The 25,016-nt window shown below is 45.1% G+C and overlaps 5 protein-coding genes across 9 annotated transcripts; 1 reads left to right on the top strand and 4 right to left on the bottom strand.

The window, feature by feature from the left end:
- Nucleotides 1-7,788: 7,788 nt before the first annotated feature.
- On the top strand, nt 7,789-8,677 carry LOC135596009 (uncharacterized). The gene has a single exon (XM_065087645.1). The coding sequence runs from the start codon at nt 7,879-7,881 to the stop codon at nt 8,317-8,319; it is 441 nt and encodes a 146-aa protein (XP_064943717.1). The 5' UTR covers nt 7,789-7,878; the 3' UTR covers nt 8,320-8,677.
- A 1,722-nt stretch (nt 8,678-10,399) lies between these two features.
- LOC135595053 (plant cysteine oxidase 2-like) lies at nt 10,400-12,249 on the bottom strand. The gene is made up of 5 exons (XM_065085560.1): nt 12,001-12,249; nt 11,608-11,726; nt 11,368-11,527; nt 11,031-11,255; nt 10,400-10,682 (listed from the first exon to the last, which is right to left on the bottom strand). The coding sequence occupies exons 1-4, from the start codon at nt 12,110-12,112 to the stop codon at nt 11,077-11,079; spliced, it is 570 nt and encodes a 189-aa protein (XP_064941632.1). The 5' UTR covers nt 12,113-12,249; the 3' UTR covers nt 10,400-10,682; nt 11,031-11,076.
- Nucleotides 12,250-13,594: 1,345 nt separating this feature from the next.
- Nucleotides 13,595-18,110, bottom strand: LOC103968831 (single-stranded DNA-binding protein WHY1, chloroplastic). The gene is made up of 7 exons (XM_009382162.3): nt 17,703-18,110; nt 17,511-17,605; nt 17,328-17,420; nt 15,474-15,568; nt 14,662-14,735; nt 14,174-14,262; nt 13,595-13,999 (listed from the first exon to the last, which is right to left on the bottom strand). The coding sequence occupies exons 1-7, from the start codon at nt 17,941-17,943 to the stop codon at nt 13,886-13,888; spliced, it is 801 nt and encodes a 266-aa protein (XP_009380437.2). The 5' UTR covers nt 17,944-18,110; the 3' UTR covers nt 13,595-13,885.
- A 799-nt stretch (nt 18,111-18,909) lies between these two features.
- Nucleotides 18,910-21,251, bottom strand: LOC135596008 (UDP-galactose/UDP-glucose transporter 3-like). 5 transcript variants are annotated; one of them, XR_010480736.1, is made up of 5 exons: nt 20,871-21,251; nt 20,616-20,713; nt 20,397-20,527; nt 19,873-20,044; nt 18,910-19,048 (listed from the first exon to the last, which is right to left on the bottom strand). XR_010480736.1 is itself a non-coding variant. In XM_065087643.1 (4 exons), exons 1-4 carry the CDS (start codon nt 21,005-21,007, stop codon nt 19,958-19,960), a joined length of 456 nt encoding a protein of 151 aa, XP_064943715.1. In that variant the 5' UTR covers nt 21,008-21,246; the 3' UTR covers nt 19,690-19,957. The 5 variants fall into 5 exon arrangements, 2 of the variants coding, with proteins under 2 accessions (XP_064943715.1, XP_064943716.1); XR_010480735.1 differs by having other exon boundaries at nt 20,397-20,530; nt 20,871-21,245; XR_010480737.1 differs by having other exon boundaries at nt 19,873-20,058; nt 20,397-20,530; nt 20,871-21,218.
- Nucleotides 21,252-21,477: 226 nt separating this feature from the next.
- On the bottom strand, nt 21,478-23,523 carry LOC135595052 (pectate lyase-like). Its single transcript, XM_065085558.1, has 5 exons — nt 23,123-23,523; nt 22,301-22,952; nt 22,101-22,204; nt 21,872-22,010; nt 21,478-21,782 (listed from the first exon to the last, which is right to left on the bottom strand). Exons 1-5 carry the CDS (start codon nt 23,506-23,508, stop codon nt 21,561-21,563), a joined length of 1,503 nt encoding a protein of 500 aa, XP_064941630.1. The 5' UTR covers nt 23,509-23,523; the 3' UTR covers nt 21,478-21,560.
- Between the last annotated feature and the right edge of the window lie 1,493 nt (nt 23,524-25,016).

The following is a 25,016-nucleotide window of genomic DNA, read 5'->3' as shown; positions in this document are numbered from 1 at the left end:
AAGTGTTTCAAACAGGAGCGATAAAAAGTTTTGAAACATATCAAACGTTCCGATTCAATGTCTCACGAATTATAATTATGTATTTACTTTCAATTTTTTGTTTCAGCATCTGATATATGTTATCAATTTTTTATTTTCTTTCTAATAATAATAATAATAATAATAATAATAATAATAATAATAATAATAATGAGAAACTCTCATTGATTGTGTGATATGAACGTCATACAAAGACGCGCTGCGATGCAATGAGCTCGCATTGCAGCGGATTCGTTAGTAGTAATCCTATGATGGTTTGATGTTTTATATTGGCTTCGTGTCTGATTGGGATTTTGTGTGGCGCCGACGTCACTTCACTTCACTTCATGTATAATTATATTTAATTTTGTATTATTAATTATATAAAAAGATTTTTATTATAGGTGATCGTTTATTACGTAATATCGTTCTTGATAATATCTTACTTTTTTAGTCATTACGAGGTCAACGAAGAGTGTCTCATATTTCTTGTGGTGTAGGATCTCATCGATCTAGCTTGGTTTCTCATCAATCGTGATCACGTTGTGTCCTTGGTTTAAATCGACAATGTCTCAACTATCGGCCATCCTTCGTTCGAAGCCCAGGTGCTAATCTAATAAGTGCATTAACTTGAGTATTTCTATGTGAGGTACCTGCAACACATTGAGTCAAGAGAAGCTTTCGGACGAACCGCTACACCTCAACAAGGCATTTCGTCATGGTCCCATATTGGACTTCGTAACACTCGTCAACTTGGCTCATGATTAATTGTGAATCAATAAAAACCGTCAAGTTCTACACCTTAAACTCTTGAGCGAGTTGAAGTCTCAAGAGAAGTGCTTCGTATTTAGCCTTGTTATTGGAGGTTTTGAACTCGAATTGTATAACTTATTCATATATATACTTGTTCGGATCTTTCACGATAAGTCTAGTGTCGCCCCTTTTCGAAGTGGTGGAACCATCTACGAACAAGGTCCATATCGACGAGGTGTGGTTATCAGCTTCAACCTCGGACAAGGAGGTCAGCTCATATATGAAATCGGTCAATGCTTGAGCTTTAATGGTAACCATCAGTAAATATCAGATGTCAAACTCGCCTAGCTCTATCGACCACCTCAGCATCTGACCCGAGACATCAAATAACGAAAGGATTTATCTGAGTGATTAATTAATGATCACTTATATGAGGTGAACTTAAAAATAGAGGTGAAGTTTCCTTGCCAAAAGCCAACCTCTCGATGCAGGGGGTATCGCTCCTTAGCTCCACTTAGTATATGGCTAATGTCATAGATGAGTCTTTCGACTTTCGAGTCGTCTTGCACTGATACTGAGTTGACAACCTGCTTAATAGTGACGACATAGAGGTTGAGGGCTTTATCCAGAATAGAGAATAGCAACAGCAATTGAGCGAGATGGTACTTCAACTTCTCAAATGCCACTTGACATTTCTGATTCCACGAGAAACCCTTTAGATTTTTTAGTGCCCGAAAGAATGGCAAACACTTAACGTCGAACTGGGATAAGAATTTGCTAAGCATTGTTATTTACCTTGTTAACTGTTGTGCTTCCTAGATGGATGCATCTCTAATATAGTACAAATTTTTTTAGGGTTTGCATATATTCCTCACTAATAAACAATGAATCTAAGAATTTTTTTTTGAGTTAACTCCGGAAGCACACTTGGTTGTATTGATGCATATGTTATATCTTTTCAAAACCCGAAATGTCTAGACCAAGTTCACGAGGTGTAAGTTGGTTGTTCTATTTTTGATTATCATGCCATCCACATATACCTCGACATTCCTCCTCCTGATTGATGTTTGAATATTTTATTCACCATCATTTGACATGTCACCCATATATTTTTCAATTCAAATGACATGACTCTAGATAATATATGTCATGATCCGTGATGAAGAATGTGTGTTCCTGATCCCGTGGCACCATTCTTATTTGGTTGTATCTCGAGAATGGATCCGAGAGCAGTTATCCTTTGGATATGCTTTTTTAAGATTGATGTAATCGATACACATTCTTTAATTTTTATTAAGTTTTTCTTTAACTAATATAATTTTAGCAAGCCATCAAGGATACTGCAATGAATCTTGATTTTAGCAACTTATCCATCTCGTCGATAATCACCTGTTAACTTACAAGGTTTTTGCTTCACAAGTCAAACATCGTGGTAAATTTTCAGGTAGTACCAGGCCATGTCAGGATCTATTCCTGACATATCTCTCGATGACTATACAAACACCTTAGCATTTTACCTCAGGAAGTTAATAAGTTGTACTTGCTTCTCCTTGAAGAGTGTTCTCATGACCTTGATGACTTGAATATGACAGGATCTTCGACCAGAAGCTCCATTAGCTTAGGATGTAGAAGAGGCTTAGTGAATCTTAAGAATCCAATGACAATATCATGGGTTGGACCTTCTTCTTCCATAAGGAGACTACTGTAAAATAGCTATAACGAGACTTTTTCAAATCAATCCTTAACTCCTCGACATCAGTTATTGTTAACAACTTCATTACCACGTAATAGCAGAAACCATCTGAATGGCGTTTTTTCCAGTTTTCTTGTAGAAATAAGTGCCGAAGCCAAGGTTGATCCAAAGTACCCGACAACCTTTCGGTTGGACGGTTCTCGGAGTGTAGCTACCAAGAGTTAGGAACTTGCCCAAGTCGAGACATCTTCAATGCTAAGACCGACAACCGACCATTTGGTTGACAGGAATCAAACATGGTGTCTCCTCTAAACTTGGATGGTGTTGGTGTGAACACCCTTATGCCGTGGCCTCGGGGCCGACGCGGCTTGGTTCGGGCCCGATCGACGAGGGGATCTTTTCGAGTCGGGCTTCGACGAACGTCCGGGTCGGGGCCGTGCGGGGTCGTCAGCTCCTCCGGGGGGTGGCCCCTCGTTCAGTGGCCTGACGGGACGTCGTCTTCTTAGTACCTGCAGAGAGGTCAGGTCGGAAGCTCGGCCCGACCCCTCCGACGATCCAGTCAGTGGAAGTGGAGAGGGTTTTAGAGGGAGAAGTAGAAGTTGCAGTCTCAGTCCAAGTCGAAGTCCCCAGTCCCCCTTTCCGTTCAGAAGGTAAGGGCATTTATAGGGAAGCTTACTGTTCCATGATGTGCCCGCTTGCAGGGGCAGGCTGGTAGCGACTGACATTGGTGTTGGCGTGGCATGAAGAACCGAGCTCGAGCAGGACGTTAATGCGCCTCGGTCGGCTCCTCGATCTGCGTTGACTTGGGGGTGTGAGGCTTTGTCAGAGGCAGCTGGCATCACGCGAGTCTTGTCGCCATTTTTGTCCTTATCATATTCTCCTCCGGAAAGAAGCTATGCGTCGGTTCTCGTATTGGGAGCCCGATGCATGGCTTTAGCTTTCAGGCGGGTTGGCCGTGCAAGCGTATCTCGAGGGGTATGGAGGCCGAGGAGCACGACGCAGGCGGGCTGAACCGCGCAGGTGTGTCTCGGGAGTAGGGGGCCGAGGAGCACAACGCAGGCGGGCTGGCCGCGCAGGTGTGTCCCGGGAGCCGAAGGCCGAGGAGCACGACGCAGGCGGGTGAACCGCACAGGTGTGCCTCGGGAGCCGGGGGCCGAGGAGCACGACGCAGGTGGGTTGGCCGCGCAGGTGTGTCCCGGGAGCCGGAGGCCGAGGAGCACGACGTAGGCGGGTGAACCGCGCAGGTGTGTCTTGGGAGCAGGGGGCCGAGGAGCACGATGCAGGCGGGCAGGCCGCGCAAGTGTGTCCCGGGAGCCGGAGGCCGAGGAGCACGACGCAGGCGGGTGAACCGCGGAGGTGTGTCTCGGGAGCAGGGGGCCGAGGAGCACAACGCAGGCGGGCTGGCCGCGCAGGTGTGTCCCGGGAGCCGGAGGCCGAGGAGCACGACGCAGGCGGGTGAACCGCGCAGGTGTGTCTCGGGAGCAGGGGGCCGAGGAGCACGACGCCGACGGGCTTGCCGCGCAGGTGTGTCCCGGGAGCCGGAGGCCGAGGAGCACGACGCAGGCGGGTGATCTGCGCAGGTGTGTCTCGAGAGTAGGGGCCAAGGAGCATGACGCAGGCGGGCTGACCGCGCAGGTGTGTCCCGGAAGCCGAAGGCCGAGGAGCACGACGCAGGCGGGTGAACAGTGCAGGTGTGTCTCGGGAGCAGCAGGGGGCTGAGGAGCACGACGCAGGCGGGCTGGCCGCATAGGTGTGTCCCGGGAGCCGGAAGCCGAGGAGCACGATGCAGGCGGGCTGGCCGCGCAGGTGTGGTCTCGGGCATCGTGCGACCGAGTAGCACGACGCGGGTGGGCTAACCGCGCAGGTGTGGTCTCGGGCATCGTGCGACCGAGTAGCATGACGCAGGCGGGCAAATCGCGCAAGCGTGGTCTCGGGCGTCACGCGACCGAGGAATGTGGTTCAAGCCGAAGGACACGACTCGAGGTTGTCTCCCGTCGAGCCGTGTTGGCTCGGAGGAGTTTAGGCCGGGGCTAACAGCGAGTCGAGCGGAGGTAAGGCAGGTGCTGAACCTTCGCTCGGAAAAGTCCGAGGCAGGGCTTTGATTTCTTTCATGAGGACTATATCGGGTAGCCATTGCGAGTGCTTGGCCTCTCTTATGGAGCCCGCGGTCGGAAGTCGTCCCTTCTCCTCCCGGCCGCCCAGGTCTCCGCTGTGATGTACCGGTCAGCCCGCTGGAGCATCTCTGGCACCGTGGTGAGAGGTCGCTCCGCAAGGGACCAAAGAAGTCTGGAAGGTCGCAGGCCTACCACGAACGCCTGCACTAACAGAGAGGGGTGAGTGTCCGGCAAACCCCGGATTCGCGTGGCAAAGCGATCCACAAAATGTGAGAGGGGCTCGTCCTCCCTTTGTCTGAGTCCAAGGAATAGCGCCGCGAAAGGCTTTGGTCGTGCATAGGCCATGAAGTGGAGCTTGAAGCCATTGACGAGCTGGTCGAAGGACGTGATCATTCCGGTCTTTAAGGCGTCATACCATGCGAGGGCCGGCCCCCTCGGGGTGGTGGGGAATGCCCTGCATGTCAAGGCATTAGAGGTCTCGTATAGCGCCATTCGGGCGCGGAAGGCCGCCACATGGTCGGTCGGGTCGGTGGAGCCGTCGTAAGTGTCCAAGGGGGGGAGTCGGAAGTCCGGGGGGACTGTTTGATCCTGTATCTCGGGCGTGAAGGGAGACCCTTGGTGAGTGTCCTCCCCAAGCTCTCCATTGGACATGCGAACCTCTTTCTGCACCTCGTCAAGTCGCTGGATGACGAAGCGCAGTTGGGCCCACAGGGATTCCGAAGAGAGTGCCTCGGGGTCTGGGCAGCCGCTCGGGTTTGCCATCACCCGATCCCCGAGTGGTAATGACGGGACCCGAGGCGAATCGAGAAACTCCAGGGGCAGCGTGCGAGCCTGAACGGGTGGCTCCTCTTGCCGTAGCGGTGGAGCGATGGGTGTGTGCAGCGGGATGATAGATTGCACCATGCCGGTTAGAGCTTGGACTTGGTGAGCGAGGGCCTGAAAGGCCTCGGGTGACACGGGCGTTGAGTCGGCTGGGGCACCGTCGGGCAATGACAGGCCCAGGTTGTTGAATGTTCGCCCATAGCGTTCCGAGGTCATGGCGAGACCTTCGTCCCGAGGTCCCCGAAGCGGGGGGCGTTCCCCCGAAGCCACGGCCGGGTATGGCCCCACAACTGTGGGTTCGTCAAAGCTGACCTGGTGATCCCTCGACATGCTGGGGCGGGCCCTCCTTCTAGTGTCAAAATGTTGGTGTGAACACCCTTATGTCGTGGCCTCGGGGCCGATGCGGCTTGGTTCGGGCCCGGTCGACGAGGGGATCTTTCCGAGTCGGGCTTCGACGAACGTCCGGGTCGGGGGTGTGCGGGGTCATCAGCTCCTCCGGGGGGTGGCCCCTCGTTCAGTGGCCTGACTGGACGTCGTCTTCTTAGTACCTGCACAGAGGTCGGGTCGGAAGCTCGGCCCGACCCCTCCGACGATCCAGTCAGTGGAAGTGGAGAGGGTTTTAGAGGGAGAAGTAGAAGTTGCAGTCTCAGTCCAAGTCGAAGTCCCCAGTCCCCCTTTCCGTTCAGAAGGTAAGGGTATTTATAGGGAAGCTTACTGTTCCCTGATATGCCCGCTTGCAGGGGCAGGCTGGTAGCGTCTGACATTGGTGTTGGCGTGGCGTGAAGAACCGAGCTCGAGCAGGACGTTAATGCGCCTCGGTCGGTGCCCCAGTCTACATCGACCTAGGGGTGTGAGGCTTTGTCAGAGGCAGCTGACGTCACGCGAGTCTTTTCGTCATTTTTGTCCTTATCAGATGGAATGTTCGATCGTATCTGTTACCATTTCAGTTCAGCACGAGAACTAACAGCAACCAGTTTATCACAGCATCAGCATCAGCATCGGGAGAAGAAAAAAAAAAGGACATAGAAATACTTGAATATTTTACGATCCATCTTAATCTCTTTTTTATATCAGAATATGTGTCGATATCTCACTGCAAGAAAAGAACCAAGTCATGTTTATCTCACCAACGTCTAGGATATGAGGTTTGCTATAAATCCTCTCTCACCATCGGCGAACGAGCAGCCTTCACAAATCATTTATTTATCACCATCCTTTTTCTGGATAATGTTCCTTCTGCTTCTGCTGGGTCTGAAATACAAAGAATGTAGCATCAAATCAGTCACACAAAGAACATTGAAGTTGACAACATAAACACAAGTATACTAACTTAACCAGATCAGCAGGAAAAATTGGTCATGCAAAACAAATTAATCAATGCATCATTTACTAACACGTTCAGAAGTAATTATGGTACTACTTACAAACTTCAATGGCCACTTGATGAAAGAAAAAGAAAAGCAAGAAGCAGCAGCTTAGTAACGAGCAAAATTAACATGATAGATAGATACAACCTCTCCACCATAGTTACTTCTTATCCGATAATATAATAATAATGTTTCAAATGGAAAACTCCGATTGGATGTGATGTACAAAATGTATTCGGGAGCTTTTCTTACACCGAGTTGATTGTGTGATAGAGAGACGCGTCGCGTTGCGGTGCGCGGTCACATTCCTGTGTGATAGAGAGTCGCTTTCGTTCGGTCCGTTCATCAATCGTCGACCGACTTGGAAGTCAATTTTGGACAATACAGAAACGTGGAGGATAAAAGACAGACGAGTGTGGTCGACCACCCGACTTCCTCTACCACCCATTGTGCATCCTCTCAAGTTGGCCCCACTACGGCGTTCCTGCATACGGCTGCAAGTGGGTGCGTGAGCGAGCGTCGCATCACTTTTATGTCCTCCTGCCGAAAGTGCCGTGAAGCTTCCGCAACCTTCCCTCGATCACGCCTCCACCATGTGTGCCGCTTCTTCAATGTCGTCATCCGTGACGTTAATGACCGGGGTGCTGAATCTGCAGTTTATGTTCGTGCAGGCTACGGCACACCGTCGCTCGCCATTTGGTGGGAGATAGGGGGTCCCTCTGTGACGGCTCTGGCACCCACTGGTGAGGGAGTTGTCAGATGGAAACGTGGGCATGAAATGGGGCGTGGAGGTCCAACCGGAACATCAGAGTAACGTTCTTCCAAGTGGCCGATAGCTGAAATGGACAAATTTAATGGCATCGGATGCCGACGTACATTAAATGTCTTTTATTATTCAACATCGTGTCCCGTCACCCGACGCAGAAACCCCACAATAAGTCGAGACAAGTGGACAGCGGATTCGTGTTAGAATGCAATAGAAAACCATCCATCCTCACTTCCCACTATAAATATATTCCACCTCCCGCACCCATTGATTAATGAGTGCTCTTCTCAAAACCAGTCTTCCCATCGGGTCCTGTTGACAGATAAGCAAAAGCCATCTCCGGCAATGTCCGCGGCGCCGCGAGCAGAACGTCCTTATGTGGAACCTCCGCTGGACGCCCGCAAAGACGACTACTCATTGATCACCCTTCTGGGCTTTGCATTCTTGACCTATAATAGCGTCACCGCCGCCTACAGGTCCATTCACGACCTCTGGGCCTTGTCCTTCGTCATCGTCGCCTATGCCGACCTCGTCTCCTTGTTCTGGTGTCTCCGACAGTTCGAGAGGTCCAACCAGCGCCACAAGGAGAGGCTCAAGGTGGCGGTCTGGTTCCTCACCGCCCTGCTCACCACCATGTTTTCCTACAAGGTGGCCTCCGTCATGCCGTGGCCCGTCGCGGTGGTCGTGTGGTGCGTGGGATCTGCCACCATCATCGGAGGCTTTTATGCGTTCTTCGTCTATCGAGAGCCCCCGATCCACCAAACTGCGAATGGAAACAAGCCTTAAGATGAAACGGGGCGGTGCGTCGCTGCATCGCTTAATTGTTAGATCAAAGGAGAGCGAAGGAAAAAATCGACGAGAGCAGAAGAAACACGGAGAAAGCCGTCCTAAAGGATCAAAATCGTCCGATACTGCACTGCGGACAATTTCCATTCGCCTCGGCGTGGTAGAAGCTTGTTCTCCTATAATATTCCGGACTAGAGGGCGTCGAAGATGTTGCAAGATGTTGACCGTATTTAACTATCAGGATATTGAGACCATCGTGTCTTTTATCTGTAAGAAAAGAGTTGTCGAAAAAATTAATACTAATAATAGAGATGTCACAGCTAATCGTAACGAAGAAAAGAGTTGTCCATTTCGTTCAGCTCGACTATTCTTCTTATCCGCCTCTCCTATTCACGGCCACTGCTCAACCTCACTATGTATTTCGTCGGTACAAATCACGTTACTCGGCACCGTTGGATTGATGACTAATGACCGTTGTCTTGACTCTGCGGGACCTCTAGCGTGTTTTAAATTTTAAAATAAGAAAAGAAATCCTTTTTCTTTGAATGAACAAAAATTCTAGTAGATTATTCAGATTCATAGATGGATGTATCAGTGAGAGATGATGCAATCTACGAAAATTGGAGTCACCGTATGCGGCTGTGATTTAAGGGTCCCATGAAAATGATTGAAATTGGCCACGGTCAACCGAGCGGCAAGAGATTGACGAGAGAGGGGGATTTGGATTCTTTCTCTACGAGGGAAAATTAGAAGAAATTGCTGTGGAATCTCAACCATGGACTCCGGAGCGGGTACAAATGTATGGAGGTAGGGAAGCAGCGGAGACGAGAGAATTGACAGATTGATTGCGCCTTATGGGCAATGGTAGTGAAAACGATATACAAAAAGTCTGAAAATGATTGCGCCAGATTGATTGCGACTTGGGCCTTCCGGTAGGTTGGACTATGGTTGTGAAAACGATATACAAAAAGTCTGAAAATGATAAACAAAAAGATAATTTGAACATCTCAATTATATTTTTAGTGGTGGTCGATGGTGACGTCGTTGGGTCGGGTGATTATGGATGAGAAGAGAGAGCAGCAATGAGAGTTGAGATAAAGGAAGAGGACGACACAATTACTAACACTTGATAATTGTTTCCGTAACTCAGGCTTTGCACTCGACGATTTGGACGATTATGATGCGACAATGATGATTAACTTTATAGGCACTCTGAAGCATCGCCCAACTATCCCTTTTCGCTGTCGCATTATACTCTTAGAGTTTGATGGAGAACCACAACACTATTACAAGGGCTACTTGTAGTGGTAGGCCCACGGTTGTTTCCTAGTGCAGGCCAACCACGCGGGCTGTCACTTCCACGCACCATTATTACTCGATAACCACATCCTCGGCTTCAACTTGGCAAGACGATCTCTACCCTTTCCTCAAACACCCTGTACTATCGTTTCATAGTCGTCCACAGAGAATCTATGAGCTTCTTCGCCCGAGGTATCGTGCATGGACTCGAAGGTGGTGAGACAAGAGTTAGAGGATGAGGAGGCCACCAAGTGCAAAGGGGAGGTAGCAAAATCAAGATTACATGAAGTATAGAGGAGTTGACCCGCCATGGACGTATGTTGGAGATGCAACAACCAACGTCGAGGGAGTGGCAAGAGCACAAGTGACCCTACAAATATGACGAGCAATGAGGAAATTGACGTCGTGGACAGACATATTGTAAACTTAAAAAAGGAAAGCTATATCTAGTTTGTTATCTATATCGATATCTACATTTACATCGATATCTATATCTCTATATCTACATCGATACTAACACAATTGTCACGAGCCCGACAGCATTGTTGTTTGTTATTACTGAAAATATTACTAGGATATTAAATTTATCTTATTACCTATCATTTTTATATTTTTATCGATAAAATCAACACACCATAAATAAACTATATGTTAGATTTCAATATAAAATTTTAAATTTTAAGGATCGGGATGCTGAAAATCTAATCATCTATAATCAGCTTGTAAATTAACAATCGTAGCGATGTCTGATGCTCCATTTACAGCATCGTTGTGTTTCTACTCAAACATTAATTTCTTCATCTCTTCATATCATCAGGAAAAACAAATTCCACTGCAGTTTCCGAACAAACACACGGACGGAAACTAAAATTTTGTGTACATATTTGGTCGACAAGCATAGTGTTAGGATTCTGTAGCTACACACTACACTACACACTGCGTACACATCTAAATCCTTACACCATTGTATTTGGCCCTAACCACAAAGAAGTCGTCAGGCTGGTTCCTCTCTTCAAGCCAAGCGTACGTCCCGACGTCCTCATCGGCTACCGGGTTCGCCTCTCCTGTTATGGTGGGAAAGAGAAAGAAACAACATCATTATATGATGGATTCACGGTCAAACTCAGGTGGCAAAACGCATCATACCCAGGAGTGGCATGGGGACGATGATATATATATATATATATATATATATATATATATATATATGCAAGGTTCCATGAGACAGAGGAACGAGAATAACCATCGAGAAGCAGGATAACATCAACCTATTGGTGGCGACGAGATATCTCGCCCTCCAAAGCTCTCAACATGGAATAAACCTCAAATCAAATGAAAGTCGAGGATATATAGGTATATGTATATGCATAAAGGAGACCAAGCGAAACGCAAATTTGCGCAGAACTACCCACCAGGAAACCAAGCGTATGGACGATCGTGGTAGTAGGTGCAATCCCTTCATCGAGCGCCGGAATAAGGCGGTCCCAGCACGTCCAGCACTGCACAACATGTTCTTGCTCTGAAACAGTGCAGGTTGCCTCCGTCTTCCGGATAAAGCACGGAGGTCCTACAAGGCGCAGTAAAGATGGCATCCGTCTTCACTTTCGCCAAGCGCAATCCAGGGGGTAACGAGGTTGCTATTCAGATGTATGCACGATGAACAAGTAGCAGCACAGATCAGTTAAAGCTCTAAAACCCATTGAGTTAAGTGACAGCTCTAAAAGTGAGTACTCATTCCATGGAACTGACGTTGTAAAGGGTTGACCAGCTCGGCCAAGTTCTGAGGCACATTGACCCAGTCATAGGATTTTATGTGCATGGAGCCGAAGAGAAGCTTGGTGAATACCGTCATGCCTGGATGGTCGTGGAGTGGGATCACACCCGACGGAGGCAAACAGAAGATGACCATCTGCACGGTCGAAGCATCCATACATAGATCAGCTCCTATGGAACCAACATAATAATAATCATCGTCATCGTGCTCCGTACCGAGAACTCCTCGAGCTCGCGGATGGGCAGGTACGTAATCACCGGCGTTCCTCTGGATGCACCACGTCGGAAGTACGACATATCCGGAGTAAGACCAACATCCGAGGCATCTATACCATCTGCAAGTTTGGAACGTAGCAAAGGGGATTATGTTCCGTGCATGTACGCAGCAGCTTACCATTCAAGCGCATTGTATTCACCATGTTCACATCAGAAACCCTTCGTTCATTCATGGCCGAGTTTCTTATCGATGGCAAAACACAGGAAACGGACGGCAGCATAAACAAAAGTGTCGAAAATTACGATCGTATTATTGAAATCCCCAGAAACCAACGTAATAGTGTCTTTCGTATGAAATACAAGGAAAAAGAAAGGTGATAATGTCTTTCGTACCCAAAATGGACATAATACGATCAACATCCTCCGGCGAGGGCACGATCCCGGCACCTCCGTCGGCAAACACCTCTCTGCACGTATCCAACAGCCTCTGCACCGCCGACGGCATTAGCCCGAGCTTCCGTTCCCTAGATTCTGATCATCGAGCAAGAACCGAAGGAGGAAAGGAATCGGCGGTAGGAGACGGGTTCCGCATGGTCTCCCATATTTATATGAGAAGACTCGTAATTAAGCTGCCGAGCGTATTCCGATCCCAATTCTGTGGGTGGTGGTTTCCGCCCGGAGAGGATGAGAGAGAGAGAGAGAGAGAGAGAGAGAGATGCGAGGGGTCCAAGGATGCACATTGGGAGTTGGGATCTAACACGTACGTACCGTTTGTTTGGAATCGGAAAACCATGGGCAAAGCCACCTTCCTGTGTGCTACCCTCAAACAGCCTTGAAAAATGATCTCCACTGCCTCTCTCTTGTGCTCGCATCCATGTATGTATGTGGACTAATGATAGATCAGCAGCAATGTGGAGCACGGCCTCAGGTCGTATGATGTGATGATGCCATGCCTCCAGGGAATGTCAGCTGCGAATGATGTAATGTGAGTGGCCCGCCCATTATCCATAAGATGATCTGAAATATTATAATGGCTAAAATATCAAGACGCTAATAATGCCTAATTATATAATACATTAAGGTATATGGTTCGTAGCAATGTTTGAAGATTATTTTTCCTTGAAATCCTGATAAACACATCACATGTCGATGTTTTGATTAGGCCGACCGATGGATAAAGGATCTTATACAAGGACTGGCCGGAGCAGCACGGATCAGGAAGAATCCTAATTAATTTGATAGGGCAAGTAATCTTGTGGAGCTTACATGCATGCATGGATAAGTATCTACTTCGAAGCATGGGGCCGGCGGATCAAAGTTTCAGTTCGTCCACATGATCATCATCTGAGATCTCCCCCGTGATGTGGATCATGCTTGGAAGTTACGCTCGTCCGTATTCAGGTCTCCGTCGACTCACGAGTCTTCTTCTTCTTCTGTAGATTGGAAGGAGTAGATGACGAAAGGAGTGACGCCATGCACCGTGGCGTCACTCCTTTCGTCCGCCAAGGAATAACATGCTGAAGCCTTTGGCAGGAGGAATCGAGGAAGATGTGTCTTACGTGTTGAAGCCTGTCTTCCGATCGCCGCACCGGCCTCACGTATACCGATATATGATTCTTATATATGGAATGGAGTGCAGCAACGTCCAAAGAAATAAAAACTACAGATAGAACACCGAAAAATCGCAGCAGTTAAATCCTCGTCTGTTTCGTTCTTGAATGGAACAGCAGCAGCAGCTCGCAGCGAACGACCAGTGTCGTATGTAATACAACACTCACGAGGCGCAGGCAAACATGGATCTTAAGAAGCTTAACCTGGAACGATGTTGGCCTCGAGGAGGTTCATCGCTTAACACGAGTAATTCTCAAACCATCTGATTGTTGCAGTATTGATTCTGTGAAAATTGTTGTCCTCGTTTCAAGAGGGAGGCCTGCAAGAACTTTTCATATCCCATAAGCTCCGGTAAAGGAAAGTTTGATACTCGACATGCATCGACACTCCATTCTGAAACTTAGTCTTAACTTGTAATCTTGCTACAATGTCTACTAAAAAACAGTGTTTCAGTGGCCCCACTTATCAGTATCATCATACGGCATCCACAGCCGCGATGCCAACACACATCCACAAAATTTCCTCCCAGTTCACATCCGAGAAGAAATAAATTTCATTGCAGATGGCTACAGGATCAGAAAACTTTTCTCACCAGGTCAACTTTCAAGAAATGCATCATCTGGATGCTCTCAGGAGTATGCTTCTTCTGTCGTCTGGTATATCTGCTTCACCGTCCCCATTCCATTTCAGGCCCAGATCTTGCATTATTTGAGCGGAAGGAGTCCTCAGGTTTGATAGCATTAGCAAAGGTATGCCAACCCAGAAGGTATGGAATGACAAACTGCATTATCATTAGATAGCCATGAAATCCATCTCTAGACCATTTTTCATATCCACCTCTATCTCTAAACTATAGTCACACCAATTAGTTATGACAGATAATTATGTTAAATTTTTAGACAATCAAGTACTAAAAAGTTTGGGCAATTGAAAATGAAGACGAGACATGCCATACATTGAAAGCCGAGTTCAGAATGCTGAATTCCGCCTTGGTAATGGGTATATATATGCTTTCGTCCACATTCAGGAGGCGATTTTGAACACCTACACAAGAAAAGCAAGGAACTTAGCATGCCAACTTCTCATTACCAACTAAATAACAACTAACTAATTATCTGAGCAACTCATAAGCAATCTTGTAATGCTCCGATGAGGAACATAATAATATGTGCATTTGCCAGAACACGTCAGTCTGTCGTACATTTGAAAAGTCACATGATATACACCAAGGTTCAAGAGAATCTGGATCAGCATTTTAAGATTGGGATGATGATCAGTCAGATAATGCAATCTGGATCGGTATATTACAGTCTTAGCCACAAAATGGAACTAGAAAAATCAGAACTCGAGAAGTTCAATGCATAATTGTAGAAATCTTATATATCACATCAAGTGACAAATACATCTAATTTACTCAAAGAAAGACAGAAAATAGAGAATTACTAAGATTAAAGAAATGTCCAGTGCCATCTGGAAGAGGTTCTGCCTTCAGAACTTTACGGACCTTGCCTTCATCACTGCAAGGGAAAAGAGATGACACTTCAACCAGTTAGCTAAGTTACACTTAGTTTTAGATCAATAGGAAGCCCCACTGGATCAGAAAAAAGAATTAGAAAGCCTTTTATTAATGATCAAGCGATGATCGAGAATACAAGAATATATGACTCAGAAAAATAATAATTGTCATATTGACTGTAAGCAAGAAGCCCAGTTACCATCCATTTTAAGCACGATCTTCATTTTACTATAACAAATAGCGCTGCAGATAAAAATAAAGAGTAGATAGTATCTATTAGGATAAATCACTTGAACCACTACCATGAACTTCAGATGGAACTATAAATTCCATAAAGATAAAAGTTCTGTTTCCACATTCCAATACTAAAGCACCATGAAATGTTCTTTCTTTAGTTTCAGATGCACTTTATAGTATGGTAGTAAAAAATAAACATATAATTTCTATGCTTTTTTAAACTTTAAATGACTAAAATTTAATTTTCAGACCCATGCTGCATATGCCCTATGCAGTGATCTGAAGTACCTGACTAGTTATGGATGCCCTCATTCATCAAATGGAAGATCAAGTTTGTGATATAACTAGATTAAAAGAACAATGCAACATATGTAAAGTATTTGAAGCAACAAGACTTTTAAAATAGGAACACAACACAGTGACCACTAACTCATGCACATTACAAACACAAGCTTTCAAGACCACCATCTACACAGCATATATTTCTTATCAAGATGATTACCTTCTTCCCTTAAATGGATCATGAAAAAACTCACAAGAATCCTTTGCACCAAGACTCATCAAATGACCAACTTCAACTACTGACAGGGAAAAGACCTGCATCAAATATAAAAAATAATTAAGCTTTACATTGTATTTGCGGAAAAGGCTCAAAAAAGAAAAAGTGCACAGAGAGGTAAAATAGAAATTTCCAGAAAATGAGAGAGAGACATGATTAGAATAGGAACAGAGTTGTAATTCCTAAAAAAATTATGTACTAAGCATGTCGAATAACACACAACTAGTTCTTACAGCAGAAAGCACAAGATTATCATGATGTAGCATCAAGATTGCTGTCGAAAGGAAAATATGAACTACACATATATTAATCACTTACGTATATTTATCAATACTATTTACCCCAATGACCAAAGCCTGCCCCATCCATTTCAGATTTTCATCATAGGCTAGTTTAGTATGTAAAATAGCAGGTTCATAATAACCCATGTTCCAACTGAATCTTCATGGATGCCTATCCCAAAGGAGACGATGCTTGTTAGCACATGGTTGTTCTCTTAATCTAAGTCCACAGTGCAAATTTTTTAAATTGCAAGGAAGAAGTAATTTGTAACCATGCTTTAAAATTCTCTTGTTATTCAACTTCCAAAATGAAAATACTTAGGTATGAACCCTGCTACATGTTATTTCAAAATTTGTAAAGCGGTAAAGGAGGGTGCTGTGTGCTTTCTTGATGATTCTCGTTCATGAAAAAGTCTTCTGATGAAATTCTAAAGCTGCACGATATATATTTTTTTAGTTCCTTCATGTGGAAAGCAACAATAACATGTAAAAATCATAGAATTATCCATTGCTATGATGCAAACATGGGACAACAAGCACAAACTGCTATGCTTTTAGATTCAAAAAGTTTCTTCCATTAATGGACCAAGGTATGCCACGAACCATGCCCACAATGGCCTCTCTCAATAATACACACACACACGTCCCAGTATAATATGGTTCTAATGCCTACTAATTTTCAACTGCAAACCAACTGGTCCCTAAATAACATTCACACTACAATTTAGGTCCCATGATCATTTCCAGCAAAAGAGGAAAACAGATTACATAGCTTTGTACATATAAATCAATGGTGTAATAGATGCATATAGCTGACCCAAAGTAGGACAGACATTACAGCTTCTTGTTGTTGTTATTGTTAATGTCACTGTAAGACAATAAGAATGCAACTTTATTGAATACATAAAATTCGTTGCCTCTCAACTCCATATACCACTTCTTCTGAAAATCAGATTTCCTTAACCTCCATCACTTATGCACGCAAAGACATAAAAATGGCATGGGGTTGTTCCAGGTTATGAATTATCTTGGTTATCAGGATAAATGATCTAAAACAAGTAGGCAACTTCTTTATTATTTCACACCGTACTTGTTCTTTAACTTAATGGAATAAATTCGCTATCGTACTCTCTCTCTCTCTCTCTCTCTCTCTATATATATATATATATATATATATATATATCATAATGTGTCGTTTCTTCATCAGCCTAAAAGTTATGGCCACTCCATTGAAGAATCTTTGGCTCTTGCTCTGACAACAATAGAAACATAGGCGCATTATTTAGTACAGTAAAACACTTTACGTGTAAAACTGATTCACAGGAAATAACAAGCAACCAAAAAAGGTTTAAGAGATTTTATCTTCCAGATCATTTTAAATCTAAAGATGGCTGGCAATTCCATATAAAACCAAATATATACTTCGCCTTCTTTGCGTGATTTACTATGTTAATTCACGTTGATCACACTATATACCAATAATACAAGGAAGAAAAATGGAAGTAATTTAGCAAACCTGTTTCCTGCTCCAATCATATTGCCGGGTCGCTCCTGCAGGGGCAAACTGGAGTAGGATAAATCCTTCCTTGGAAACCTTATATGCTCCAGACTGCACCGCGAATAAATCGACCACGGTGAATTTTACAAACCAACCACAGATTTTGGCCAAAAAAATATGAAATCAAACTAAGAAACTCACATCCAGTGGGGCAAATTCAGGAGCCCTCGGCTCAACGGTGAGCGCGGCCTTGCCTTTGTAAATGGAATACCCGACGAAAACCCTAGAAGGTTGAGCTGAAAAGCAGACAAGCCGAAGCAACATAAAAGGTTAGGTTTTTTGTTTTTCCCCCTCAATCGGTGCGGAAACTGCAAGAGAGGAACCGATAGGAACCTCCGGGAGGCTGAGAGGCCAAGAAGGACGGTTCATCCTGCGACGGCGAAGGAGGTCGAGAAAAGAGGCGCTGCTGGTCGAAGTAGTCGGAGCGGCGGCATAGAACGGAAAGCTGTGCCTTCTTCTTGCTACCAAGGGTTAGAGTTGTGGGACAGGAAAAACTAATTCTGAGGGGAGCGAAGGAAGACGGGAGGAGAGGAGGAGAAGGGCGGAGGGAGAGAGGACACGACGGGGAAGACATCACTCCGAAGTGCGAGAATGCGCAGGCTGGGGCTGCTGTTATCGCCGTAAACGAAATGCGGCCGTCAATCAACCGAGCCCTGGAAGTTCCCGATACCACCCCTTCGGGTGAGTAAACTTACCATTCAGGTCCTGTCAAATTGCTATCGTCGAGTTGGAGTGTCGTTCGCCACAGACCCGACGCGAGAGTCGAGGAGAAAACAAACCGGGGAAGATTCAACATTGTTTGTAACCAAATTATGATTAGTCAACTTAATTAAAATAGTTTAAGGCGTATAATTTAGATGTAACCAATGACACGAAATAAAGGCCTATGGTAATTAATTAACTTGACAAAGAAAATAAAGGCATTACTTGGTGGTCCCATTATACAAAGGCCTACTTTTTTTCCGAAGAAACCAATTATGGGTACCCAATAACAAAAATCTCCTTACCGGTCGATGATCACCATTCCTGCCACAATATCCTCCTCGCATTAGACTTAGCCTGTCTCCAACAAATTGGGGTATCCGAAAAGAGGGGTAAGATTGCAGTAAATATTTGTTACACGATCGGTGCATTTGCATTGCTCATCAGCGTAAAAATATGCCTGAATGGTAGTGACGCTGTTATGCCCCTCTCCTGCTCGACGACGATCATATTACATTATAATAGAAAGAGAAAGGAGTGCAACGTTGGCCTCATGCGGCCTTTCTTCCCTTCTTTGTTCGCTGGATCTTCCTCCACTTGAGGAAGATCTGCAGAGAGAGCCCCGAGAACACCGTTACCACACTTGCCCAATGCTTCGGGGACAAGGGATTACCGCTTATCAAAGAGGAGACGACGATGCTGACAAACTTGCGGGTAGTAGTGATGGTGGTGTTAGCAAGATATCACACATTAAAACTCATTCCTAACCAACCGGACATCATATTAAAAAACAGGATGATAGGTTATCTGTTTCAATCGATAAACAATCGTCAAAAATTTTCCCACATCAGGAAACAGAGGAAACCATCTGACCTTCGAAAGTGCAAATGATGATACCCCTCCGGCAACAAGGAATGTGCAAATGTACTCCGGGATAGTGTATTTGATCCCATAAACAAGAGTACCCATCAGCATAACTGGGAGTAGGCCAAGAAACACTTGTTAGTGAGGACAATAATTACAAAGAAGTAACTACTCGTGCTTATCCTAACATCAGCCATTCGGATATCATATACGTGGTAACTCTTGGGTTACAGAGAGCTAAGCCGTAGAGAGAAACAACTACAAGTGTTAAGCGCTTTCAAGTTGACCACTAAAACATAGTTTGTCATTTGCTTGGATTATTAAAATAGGATAATTGAGCTATATTTCAAAACATAACTAAAGGGATATTGAGAATTTAAATGCTTTATAATGCAACAGTCTTATTTATTGACACAAATGTCATCAACCATGGATATAAATTTCATATTTTTATAATTAGTTATTGGCTTGGTGTACTTAAAGTGCTGCACATCACACATCAAAAAACAATTTCTTTTCAGGAAAAACCTTGCTAATGTTTGCATGGAACCGAAAGCAAATACTACACTCACCAGGAATCATCTTTGTAGATTTTGCCAAAACCGAAAGCAAATACACAGAATTAATAAAATTAGTACTCCTTAATAATCTGAAATATAATCTCCTGAAATTAACAAGTAATTTTCAGGAAATTAATGCTCATCAATGCACATGTGAACAAAAGGATGATAATAGCTGCTCAACAAGAGAAATCTATAGAAGGATCAAACATTTGAGATTATCATGAGGGAGAAATAACAAATGCTACTTTTGCTGAAGAACACAGCTGGATAACTGGAGAAGAACATAATTGTAGCAAAATTCTGCAAACTCATGCAAAAGTGCCAAATCTTAACTTGCTATATAGTCACTATTGATTTCTCGAGTCTTGACTTACTATTATAATGTAGATGTATGATTTGCCTTTTGGGAGATCCTCTCCAACAAATCCATTAAACAGTCGTAACTTCTATAGAGTGGTGTTAATCAACTTCGCCCGATGTGCTTAATCCAAGATTGATGAAATGCAAGCCTTGCATATTGCCACTATGCCTTTTGAGGTTTGGTCGCTGTTGGAACAGTACTGCAAATATCAGTAAATATTTCAAAATTGGGTATCGAGGAAATCTACCTTCCTAGATAGAGTGTCTATAATGTAGAACATTTGGAAAGCTAGGAATTGTCCAAATAGCAGCCATTACGACAAGAGCTATGGAATTTGGAGGTTATCACTCCTAAGAAGAATCGAACTTTATTCTAACTTGAGCAAAGCTAAGGAATGGATATAACACTGTCATAATAAAGATATCTGTTTCCTGGTTAATTGTTTTAGAAAAGATGCCAGTTCTTGTATGCACACACAAACAGTTAATCACAATTGAACTATCAAACTCTAATATCTGAACCCTTCGCCTAACTTACCTGTGCGGGGTAACTGATATACTTCAAGGCTTCGATTCCCATGGAAGGACCGATGGTATTAGAGATGTTTGGGCTCCAGCCGCTCCACAATGGAGCTACCCCCGAAGAGTTCCTCGACCACAGTTTTATCACTACTGCCCAATGAATGAAAGTGAAACAAATTATATCCATCAATCCTCCCAAACAACAACAACAACAACAGATCTGCGATCCACTTACTGATCAAGGACCACAAGAAGCAAACCGCGTTCTGAGCCAGGTTCAAGGAGGAGAGGTGCTCGGACCGCTTCCCGTCAGGCCCAAATAGCTTGGTCGATCTGAGACACAAGAAAGGGTACGTTCATTACAAACCGTAACACAGGTCACCAGATTTAGATGCTTGTTTCGTTGACAAAGGGCCAATTTGATAAGGAATCGAGCAAGAAAAAGTGAAAAGAAAAAAAAGAGCTACGGCAACGAAAGAAAGCTACTCACACAGTTTCTTGCAGGACGACCTGGTAGATGTAGGCGGACCAGATGCCGACGACGCAGAAGGCCAGCAACAGGACGCGGTCGAACCCAGCGGCGGCTTCATGCCCTTCCATTTCCCGGCTGGATCCGACGGAGGGCATCTCCCCGCGTCCGATCTCCCGGTGAATGGGAGAAGATGAAGAAAGGAACCGACGGGCACCGGAGCCGGAAAGAGATGGATATATGCCGACAGCGGAGCGGGGAGACGGCTAACGCGGAGGGACGGCAGTGAGACGGAGCAACGTCAGATATTCCACACGGCTGGTCGTCATTGGCGCGAGTTCTCGTTTGCTGGAAACGACGTCGTCCGCGGAGCGGGGTGTTAGTTGGGCCGTGGGTACCACAATTTGGACTCCGTTGACTCCGACCACTATGAGGGGTGTTGTGATTGTTTTGATTTGATTGAGAGCGTAATGGTTAGGCTTGTCACGTGACATAACACAATATTTGATGTTTAACAAGTTTGGATTTTCAATATTTCAAATAAAATAGCTGAAAGTTCAAAAACAACAAAGCCGACACAGACATGCATATCGATATGAGTAATTGGATTGCGCTTGCAATCGTACAAATCATCCGCTATCTCGACCTTGATCAATCACGCACTCTCTCATCCTTCTGCAGCGGCACGTTCAACTGATGTAGATCGCAACATCAGCATGGACGATTCGGACTGCACTGGAGAGCTCCCGAGAAACGAGTGAGCCGTCCGGCGATGCTCCCCGGCTTTGCCTTGATCACATCATACCTGGAGTGCTTTCCCTGGTACTTATGTCCTGACTGAATGAAGAACGCTCCACTCTTGAACTCGTCGTCTTCGGATGTCCAGATCCAGTTCTTCCATTCGGATTCCGGTGCGTACTCCCTGTGGGTCACCTGCATCGCATATAGATAGATAGATATATGTGGTTGTTCGTCGCCATGGATACTCGAAACTGTGCAATGTATGCGCGCGTCATGAATACCTCCTTGGCGAATTGGATTGGTGGACCCACGAATCGGTTGCCCTGGCTGATGATGGTGGGATGCTGGCTGCCGCCGACAGCGTACATCATCCAGTGGGTGTAGTCGTTGTTCACTACATGGAAGAAGCCCCATCGGCACCTGCGCGAGGAGGGGTGGACAAGTTACTCTAATTAGTTGCGGCACAGGGCATCCGGTTCTCCCTGCGTAACGAGGAGGCTCTTCTCTCACCTGGGCATCCTCTGCACAAGGCCTTTCCCGAAGTGGTTGTAGGCAACAGTGACCTGCATCACAGCGTCCTCCTGGCTCTTGTCGCTGGCACCCAACAAGATCACCTGTAACCAAGCAGACGGCGATATAAGGAATGGAAGAAACAGGAGGAGGAAGACGTGCGGCTATTATCATGTTGTGAGCCGGGTTCCAAAATTTACGTCGTTATGGCGGGTAAGGTGGCAGTTGGAAATGGTGATGGCGGTGGACGCTTTGACGGCATCGATGAGGCCGTCGGCGCAGTTTGACATGGAGAGATGGTCGACCCAGACGTGGGAGGCGCCGAAGATGCTGACGCCGTCGCCGTCGCTTCGCGTCCTTATCCCCCAGTGCCCCTCGGAGTCCCTGATGTTGCCACCGGCGCCGGGCTTGATGTCGTGAATGTGGAGGTTGTGAACGATGACATGCTTCACGAACTGGATGGTGAGGCCGGCACCGTAGGCGATGTGAACGTTCGCCCCCCGACCGTCGATGGTCTTGTAGTTGTTGATCATCAGCTCCTGTTGGAGCTTGATGACCATGTCACGGGCGAAGATGATCCAGAGTGGCCTGTCGCGGGTCACGCCGTAGCGGAGGGTGCCTGGCCGGGGGTCCAGGAGGTTGTCGTCCGAAGGATTTGTAACCACATAAATCGAACCACTCAAGCCGCCTTCGGCGTGGCGGCCGAAGCCCTTGGCGCACTTGGCCAGAAGCTTGCGGTTGCTCGCCCAATCGCTCCTGCACCTCCAGCACCGGTCGATCGGGTTTGTGGCAATGCATTTTCGGCCTTTTCCTTTTCCATGGCGAAGGCTCCTCCTGGTGCTATTGAAGACCCTGCAGGAGTTACCGACCACCCAAAATGGTATCACTCGTCCATGCGCATCACAGTTTTTGGAGTCGATGGCTATGACCATTGCGACGTGAACAATCACGTGAAGCAAACAAAAAGCGTGGTGTTGGTCGCCTACAATTGATGGACGGGGGCAGAGAAACAGAGGACTTACTGGAAGATGTCGGGGGTGTTGAAGTGGTTGACGACGGATTCCGGTTCGGAAACGTAGGCCTGCATGATATTGGAGAGTGCCTCGGCTTCCCTCTTCACCCAGTACTCATCGTAGTCCGTGATGTTGGTGTTGGAGGAGGCAGCAGAGGCTAGGAAGAGGAGGGAGTAGAACAAGTACCCAAGGCAGAACTCCATTTGATTCGGCACCTCCTTGCTGCTGCTCCTTCCCGGCGAAGGAGAAACCAACCAAGGGCCACGGGTACGCTCACCCTCTCGGCCTGCGATGGGGTCTGCAATGGTTCGGTGGCTTATAAAAAGAGTGGAGGCAGCCTGTTTAAGTGTTTGCCGGCGAAAAGAGAGGATAGCCGCACCCGCCGCCCCCGCCATGCGGTGGTCTTGACGGAACGGGGCAGAAACAACGGACAGGTGGTTACGGTGGCCACACGTCTGATAGCAAGAGAAACAAAGAGAGAGAGAGAGAGAGAGAGTATATATATATATATATACAATGCTTTGATAGATAGGTTAAAAACACTATAACTGATTGCAATTCTTATACCTTGACCAAGGTTGGGTTCAAACCAAACCCACCCGGAACTAGAATCAAATCTGAACCGCCACCATATGGTTCGGTTGTAGTTATGATTCCTATGAATTGAGATCGGAATCCTTGATTCCAATTTCAAACCAACTAAATAAATAAAAAAATAGAAAAATAAACGATAATAAAGTTCCATAGTATAGTAGCTAATACATTAGATTTAAAATCGGGTTTAAATATTTGTGGAATAATTTATTTTTTTTAAAAAAATTAAAATTAGTGGATTAAATTAAAATGAGAACTAAAACGGTTTAAAGTCGATTTGATTTGATTTGGCCTCCAAATTTGGTGGAACCAAAATCATGATCGATTTTATATACAAAGGGATTTAACCCATCATTCAAAAGAACGACGATAATTAATTTATCCTATGGATTAGTTGAGAGGTTGTAACGTACATGCTAGATATTAAAAAAAAACTGATAAATAAAAATCACTCTTTTATATAAATTTAACACTTTTCAAAAAAAAAAACTCAGATGTTTTTTTTCTAATAATTCAACAATCATTAGTATAGTTTTTGGTTTTCTGAGTTGAAAATTAATTCGGATCCAACGTAATTTCTTTTTCGAACCGATCTTTATACAATAATAACCATCATAATTCTTATTCACATGACATTTTATCGAGCATAGATGAATAATTCATGACAGATAGCTTCATCGTGTTGAGCAAATGGCTTTGATGTGTCAATCACATGAATTTAATATGTTATTTATGTAAAACTAACATGTTAATCATATAAATTGGTGTATCGATCATATAAAATCAGTTTGTTGATCAAATGATTTTATTAAATCAGTAAATTTGTAGAATACATGACATTGATATGTTAGTTACGTCATTTTTAATATATATATATATATATATATATATATATATATATATATATATATATAATATGCCTATGATTGCTGACTTATTTTTTTTCTTTTTTAAAAATAAGAAAATCCAATTAAAAGCAGAGACGATAACAACTCCGAATCGAAACATCGACTATGGGGGTCGGTTATACTACTAAAAATAAAATGATTTGATGGCTCCAACAAATGACGCCAACTAATTTATCACGATATTCTTCGCACGAAAACATGGAAATAATATAATCAAAGAAACTATGTATTTCTCTAAGGATCGTCGGAATTCCCCACGACCGGAGGCTGCGAACACAGCACGTGGCAATGTGGTCCTACGCGAGACCCCACCGCCTTCGAGTAAGTGACGTGGAATACGAGAGACTAGTAAAACCAAAGGTGCGACCCTTTGGAACGACATAATATGCGGACGTCCGCAG

This window comes from Musa acuminata, chromosome BXJ1-10, assembly GCF_036884655.1.
Source record: "Musa acuminata AAA Group cultivar baxijiao chromosome BXJ1-10, Cavendish_Baxijiao_AAA, whole genome shotgun sequence".
NCBI classification, from domain to species: domain Eukaryota; kingdom Viridiplantae; phylum Streptophyta; class Magnoliopsida; order Zingiberales; family Musaceae; genus Musa; species Musa acuminata.
This window is presented reverse-complemented; position numbering and strand designations above follow the sequence as displayed.

Coding starts and splice junctions, on each gene's coding strand:
- LOC135595053 (XM_065085560.1), bottom strand. CDS start 12,112: ATGCCGTCGGCGGTGCAGAGGCTGTTGGATACGTGCAGAGAGGTGTTT. Junction 11,727..12,000: donor TCGTATTATGTCCATTTTGG/GTACGAAAGACA, acceptor CCAAACTTGCAG/ATGGTATAGATGCCTCGGAT. Junction 11,256..11,367: donor GCTGGTCAACCCTTTACAAC/GTCAGTTCCATG, acceptor ACATCTGAATAG/CAACCTCGTTACCCCCTGGA.
- LOC135595052 (XM_065085558.1), bottom strand. CDS start 23,508: ATGGCGGGGGCGGCGGGTGCGGCTATCCTCTCTTTTCGCCGGCAAACA. Junction 22,011..22,100: donor CTTGTGCAGAGGATGCCCAG/GTGAGAGAAGAG, acceptor CTCCTCGCGCAG/GTGCCGATGGGGCTTCTTCC. Junction 21,783..21,871: donor CAATCCAATTCGCCAAGGAG/GTATTCATGACG, acceptor TATGCGATGCAG/GTGACCCACAGGGAGTACGC.
- LOC103968831 (XM_009382162.3), bottom strand. CDS start 17,943: ATGTCTTCCCCGTCGTGTCCTCTCTCCCTCCGCCCTTCTCCTCCTCTC. Junction 14,736..15,473: donor GATCCATTTAAGGGAAGAAG/GTAATCATCTTG, acceptor TTTCCCTTGCAG/TGATGAAGGCAAGGTCCGTA. Junction 14,263..14,661: donor TGGACATTTCTTTAATCTTA/GTAATTCTCTAT, acceptor TTTCTTGTGTAG/GTGTTCAAAATCGCCTCCTG.
- LOC135596009 (XM_065087645.1), top strand. CDS start 7,879: ATGTCCGCGGCGCCGCGAGCAGAACGTCCTTATGTGGAACCTCCGCTG.
- LOC135596008 (XM_065087643.1), bottom strand. CDS start 21,007: ATGCCCTCCGTCGGATCCAGCCGGGAAATGGAAGGGCATGAAGCCGCC. Junction 20,531..20,615: donor CTTCTTGTGGTCCTTGATCA/GTAAGTGGATCG, acceptor TTCATTGGGCAG/TAGTGATAAAACTGTGGTCG. Junction 20,045..20,396: donor ATATCAGTTACCCCGCACAG/GTAAGTTAGGCG, acceptor CTGTTCCAACAG/CGACCAAACCTCAAAAGGCA.